General features: G+C 48.0%; 1 protein-coding gene across 3 annotated transcripts in view; it reads right to left on the bottom strand.

Annotated features, from left to right (window-relative positions):
- Window positions 1-5,519, bottom strand: part of LOC309522755 (scaffold attachment factor B2-like) — a 36,248-nt gene extending 30,729 nt beyond the window's left edge. For 2 of the 3 annotated variants that reach the window (XM_082206295.1, XM_082206294.1), the window contains exons 1-2: window positions 5,187-5,519; window positions 1,251-1,338 (exon numbers count right to left, since the gene is read on the bottom strand). In XM_082206295.1, coding sequence (XP_082062421.1) covers window positions 1,251-1,338; window positions 5,187-5,372 — 274 coding nt within the window. In that variant the 5' untranslated portion in view covers window positions 5,373-5,519. The remainder of the gene's footprint in view (window positions 1-1,250; window positions 1,339-5,186) is intronic. The other variant, XM_082206296.1, reaches the window with a different exon arrangement.
- Between the last annotated feature and the right edge of the window lie 481 nt (window positions 5,520-6,000).

Raw genomic sequence — 6,000 nt, forward strand, 5'->3', positions numbered from 1 at the left:
GTTAAAGGTAAATGCTGGACTTGGGATTTGGAGACCAGGGGTCAAATTCCCGATCAGCAACGAAGCAAACAGGGTGGCCTTCAGCCAATCATTCACTCTGAGCCAGGTTGGTTTTGATGATAAAAATGGAGTAAAGTATGTATGCCACCAAGGGATGCGGGTGGTGCTGTGGGTTAAACCACAGAGCCTAGGACTTTCCGATCAAAAGGTCGGCGATTCGTATCCCCGCGATGGAATGAGCTCCCATTGCTCGGTCCCTGCTCCTGCCAACCTAGCAGTTCGAAAGCACATCAAAGTGCAAGTAGATAAATAGGTACTGCTCTGGCGGGAAGGTAAACGGCGTTTCCATGCGCTGCTCTGGTTCGCCAGAAGCGGCTTAATCATGCTGGCCACATGACCCGGAAGCTGTCTGTGGACAAACACTGGCTCCCTCGGCCAATAAAGCAAGATGAGCACCGCAACCCCAGAGTCGGTCGCGATTGGACCTAACGGTCAGGGGTCCCTTTACCTTTATGTATGCCACCTCAAGCTCCTTGGAGGAAAAGTGGAGTATAAATTTCACAAATAAATAAGGCCCACAATGTTGTCAAGATGGGTCAATGCAATATCTACCCCAATACCCTTTGCCATTTTTCACTACAACCCAAACATCCATTTGGAGATCCGTTGCTAAATGCTTTGCTGTATGCACGGCAAAGTGTGCTATTGCTGCCACCCGACCTAGATCAGGCCGCAACACAGCAGCGGGTCCTGACCCACTTGTTAATGATGATCAGCCTGCTCCATATCAGCAGCCTTTTAGGCTAAAGGGTGATATCTAAATGGCGTAAATGAGTAATAATTAAATAAATGCATTGCCCCAATAGGAAAAGGAAAAACCCACCAGAAAAATCAATGTATCTGCAAAAATCTGGGTTTTGTTTATGTTTTTTTAGTTTCGGCTAAAGATGCCGTTTGGCATTTTCATTTGTTTTGGTGTAAGTTGCCTAGAAGGTATAGATTAGGCAGGTCATAAACTGAATACATACAGCAAATGAAGCAGTAAACATATTTCAATGCTGCTTCAGACTAAAGGGGAAGGGGAGGGTGACTGAGTGCTTGATATAGGAATTCTTGAGCACAACTCTGTGATTTGTCCAGACACTCTGTCTTAAGCAAATGCTCTTTCTCAGCATTTTGGGGGAGGCACAGCTATAGGCAAGCTAACCCTACACATGCAAGCAGAACTCCTCCCCTATTCCCCGGCATACCTTTGCTGTTCCTCTTGGGCGTCTTCTTTGTGGTTATTTCTGTCACCACTGGAATCTCTTCAGGGTCTCCCCCCTCCTCCTCAACAGCCTGTTAAAAGAACATAGGGTTAAGCATTTACTTACAACTCACTCTTCAGGACAATCCCATGGCCCTTCTCTGGACAAAGTAACTACACTGCAAGATTTTGAAGCAGGAATGATTAGCTCTCCGGCGGGCTAGCGACAAAGGTGAAAGCTGTTTTCTAGTTCTGCTGGATTTCTCAGCGGCCTTTGATACCATCAACCATGATATCCTTCTGGACCATCTAGAGCAGGGGTGTCAAACTCAAATTCATCAGGGGCCGCATCAGCAGTTTGGTCACCCTCAAAGGGCCGGTTGTATCTGTAGGACTTACAGTACAGGAGAGAAGGGTTTAGGCAGCCATTGGATCTGTCACATCACAGGATGGCATGCACTCAATATAAAAGCAAGTGGAGGTTTCCTGTGTAGAACGGCTGGCGCCGCTAGAGGGCAGACGTTCTCTGGCTTGTAGGCTGCCGCGCATGCGCTGAAGAGGCGGCTTTCTTGTGTCAAAAAAAAAAAGCGAGAATAAAAGGTGAAGGCTGGTGGCCGGCGGCTACATAGGCCACATGACGAGGTCTGGCGGGCTGGATTCGGCCCGCGAGCCTTGTGTTTGACACCCGTGATCTAGAGGAAGGAGTTGGGGGCACTGTTATACAGTGGTTCCGCTCCTTCCTCCTGGGCCGTGTTCAGAAAGTGGTGTTGGGGGATGAGGGTCCTGTCCTCTCCCCCATGCTTTTCAACATCTATATGAAGCCGGTGGGAGAGATCATCAGGGGGTTCGGGCTGTCCATTCATCAGTATGCGGATGATACCCAGCTCTACCTCTTTTTCAAATCAGGACCAGTGAAGGTCCTGTGTGAGTGCCTGGAGGCGGTTGGAGGATGGATGACAGCTAACAGATTGAGGCGGAATCCTGACAAGACAGAAGTACTGTTTTGGGGGTACAGGGGTGAACAAGTGTGGGGGACTCTCTGGTTATGAATAGGGTAACTGTGCCCCTGAAGGACCAGGTGCGCAGCCTGGGAGTCATTTTGGACTCACTGCTGTCCATGGAGGTGCAGGTAAGTTCTGTGTCCAGGGCAGCTGTCTACCAGCTCCATCTGGTACGCAGGCTGAGACCCTACCTGCCCGCAGACTGTCTCACCAGAGTGGTGCATGCTCTAGTTATCTCCTGCTTGGATTACTGCAATGCGCTCTGCATGGGGCTACCTTTGAAGGTGACCCAAAAAACTGCAACTAATCCAGAATGTGGCAGCAAGACTGATGACTGGGAGTGGCCATTGAGTCCATATAACACCGGTCCCAAAAGAGTACATTGGCTCCCAGTACGTTTCCAAGCACAATTCAAAGTGCTGACATTTAAAGCCCTAAATGGCCTCGGCCCAGTATACCCAAAGGAGCGTCTCCACCCCCATCGTTCAGCCCGGTCCAGCTGAGGTCCAGCTCCAAAGGCCTTCTGGCGGTTCCCTCCCTGCGAAAAGTGAGGTTACAGGAAACCAGCAGAGGGCCTTTTCAGTAGTGGCGCCCGCCCTGTGGAACGCCCTCCTGTCACATATCAAGAAAATAAACAACTATCCAACTTTTAGAAGACATCTGATGGCAGCCCTGTTTAGGGAAGTATTTAATATTTGAAGTTTTATTCTGTTTTTAGTCCTCTGTCGGGAGCCACCCAGAGTGGCTGGGAAAACTCAGCAAGGTAGCTGGGGTATAAATAATAAAATTATTATTGTTATTATTATCATTATTATTATTAGCTGTCACAAATTACTGCTGTTCTGTTAACTGTCACTTATCAGAATGTACCTTTGCATTATACACACACACAAATGTACAGAAAAAATGCACTAAGCTCTACATACTATACTTTCTGCATTTCATTGCCTGTTGACTTCTGTTTTTATCACTTTTCCTTCTATTTATGCGTATGTATAAATACACACAAATATGTATGTGTATTTACGTTGCTACAACACACACTATTAAATATAACATTTCATGAGCTTCAGTGAAACCATGCAGGGAGGGCTTTGTCTTTTTTTACGATAGGTTCGCATCACAATACTGCTGCCATTATGAGCCATCTTAAGCTCAAACTGCGGCCCGTAACTATGTCCTGTTTCAAAACCAACACAGACCACAAAAGCTGTAGAAATAAAGCTTGAAACATTTCCACATCGTGGGTTTGGGACGATGGGCAGAGCTGGCAGGTGCAATCAGTGATATTGTGAGAGCACAGCCCAGAGTTCTTACAATGACAAGCCAAAATGGGGGAAAAGGCCCTGCTTTTATGTTGCCACCACATAGGATTTTTCCGGACCTCAATTGTCCAACTGTGGATTTGCGAACTTCTTTTCTGGTCTCTGTTTTAACTAGACCAAAGTGCATGTAACTAGAATCATGTGCCCCTTCCCTAACACACTCTCCTTTAGATTCTAGCTTTAGATTCGTAGACTGAAGAGTTGGAAAGGGCCCCAAAGGCAACACCCCTGTGCAACACCTTTGGAAGGCAGCAAACATAGCTCAAGAACCCCTGACAAAAACCTCCAAAGGAGGGGGAGCCTACCATCTTCCAAGGCCCCTTGTCTCACTGCCAAACTGCTCTTATTGCCAAAATGTACCTTCTAAACATTTAGTTTAGTTAAGGTAATTTTGATCCGATTCAGAATTTACACTTTTTGTACGCTGTGAAAAAAAAATCGGGTTTTTTAATGCTTCTATCTCTTTGCAAGCAGCTTTGAAGTCGCTGTTTTCTTTGTTTGCGAGCAGGCGGTGTTTGAGATTTTATTAAATCAATAGAGAACCTCCTTTCTTTTCGTTTGAACCCATGCATCCGGCTCCTTCCATTTTGGAGGAGGAACAGCAGCAGGAGGATAGTAATCATAGCAATTATAAAGCTTGCTAATGTTTCACAACTTTTTATGTGCTGTAAGCCGCCCAGAGTGGCTGGAGAAACCCAGCCAGATGGCCGGGGTATAAACAATAAAATTACTATAATTATTCTATGTTGTTGGCGTCGTCATCTTCCACGTGACAGCGCTTCGGATACCAGTAGATTGTAGCCTCTTCGGGGCAGGGGTGTCAGCACTCGATTTTTTACAGGCAACCAGAGATCGATACCTAAGCGGACTCGGAATACCGCGCCCCCAAAGGGCTCCATGATCAGTGCAGATGGTGACAGCAGTCACGAAATTAAAAGACGCCTGCTCCTTGGGAGAAAGGCGATGGCAAACCTAGACAGCATCTTAAAAAGCAGAGACATCACCTTGCCAACTAAGGTCCGTATAGTTAAAGCCATGGTTTTCCCAGTAGTGATGTATGGAAGTGAGAGCTGGACCATAAAGAAGGCTGATCACTGGAGAATGGATGCTTTTGAATTCTGGTGCTGGAGGAGACTCATGAGAGTCCCATGCACCGCAAGAAGATCAAACCTCTCCATTCTGAAGGAAATCAGTCCTGAGTGCTCACTGGAAGGACAGATCGTGAAGCTGAGGCTCCAAGACTTTGGCTACCTCGTGAGAAGAGAAGACTCCCTGGAAAAGACCCTGATGTTGGGAAAGATGGAGGGCACAAGGAGAAGGGGATGACAGAGGACGAGATGGTGGGACAGTGTTCTCGAAGCTACCAGCATGAGTTTGACCAAACTGCGGGAGGCAGTGGAAGACAGGAGTGCCTGGCGTGCTCTGGTCCAGGGGGTCACGAAGAGGCGGACATGACTAAACAACAACAACAAAGGGCGTCTATCTGCTCGGAGTCTACAGATCCACAGGAGGGAGGGGGAGGGCTAAGGCCACCGGATGCGCATGCGCAGTATGCATTTAACCTCTTGCACGCCGGCGCGTTTTTAATCTCCCCCCCCCCCGACGCTTCTTCACCTTCCTGAGCCGCTCGAGGAGGACGCTCTTGATGCCGCCGCTGTCCAAGCTGCGCCGCTTCAGCTCGGCCCGCAGGTCGATCACCCGCAGGTCGCTCAGGCGACGCGTCGACCCGAAGGAGACATCCGACTCGCTGCCTCCGCTGAGGGGAACCGCCGCTTCGCCGGCCAGGTTCTCCGCCGCCATCGGAAGGAACTTGCCTCCTCGGCTCTTTTTATAAAAAAAAAACCCAAAACTGCTTTTCTTCAGAAAGAAATATTTAAAGTACAGCAACAAAATAAAATAATAATTAAAGTGGCAGTTGGCGCGGCGCGCGCCTCCTCTCGCTACGCACAAAATGGCGGCCGCAGCTCTACGCGCAGGCGCAGAGCAGGCGGGGCCCGCTGCGGCGCATGCTCAGAGTGCACGATCCGCTCTGGCGCATGCGCCATTGGTTGAGCGAGCCCAGGCGGGAAGGAAACTTGCTGCTTTGCGCGCATGCGTAATAGGGAAAGTGGCGGTGTGGGGGGGTGATTTAAGGGACAAGAATTCTCAGTAGCATTTTGTCCTGGGAAAGCCCCATGGGTGGGCAAATCACTTTTCTCTCAGCCTCAGTTCAACAAAAGCAACCATAACCAAATTTATTATTATATTTATTTATTTATTTATTTATTTATTTATTTATTTATTTATTTATTTATTTATTTATTTATTTCTACCCCGCCCATCTGGCTGGGATTCCCCAGCCACTCTGGGCGGCTTCCAAAAAAATATTAAAATACTGCAATACATCAAACATTAAAAGCTTCCCTAAACAGGGCTGCCTTCAGATGTC

Source organism: Podarcis vaucheri (genome assembly GCF_965113315.1).
Source record: "Podarcis vaucheri genome assembly, chromosome: 18".
In the NCBI taxonomy this organism is placed as follows: Eukaryota; Metazoa; Chordata; class Lepidosauria; order Squamata; family Lacertidae; genus Podarcis; species Podarcis vaucheri.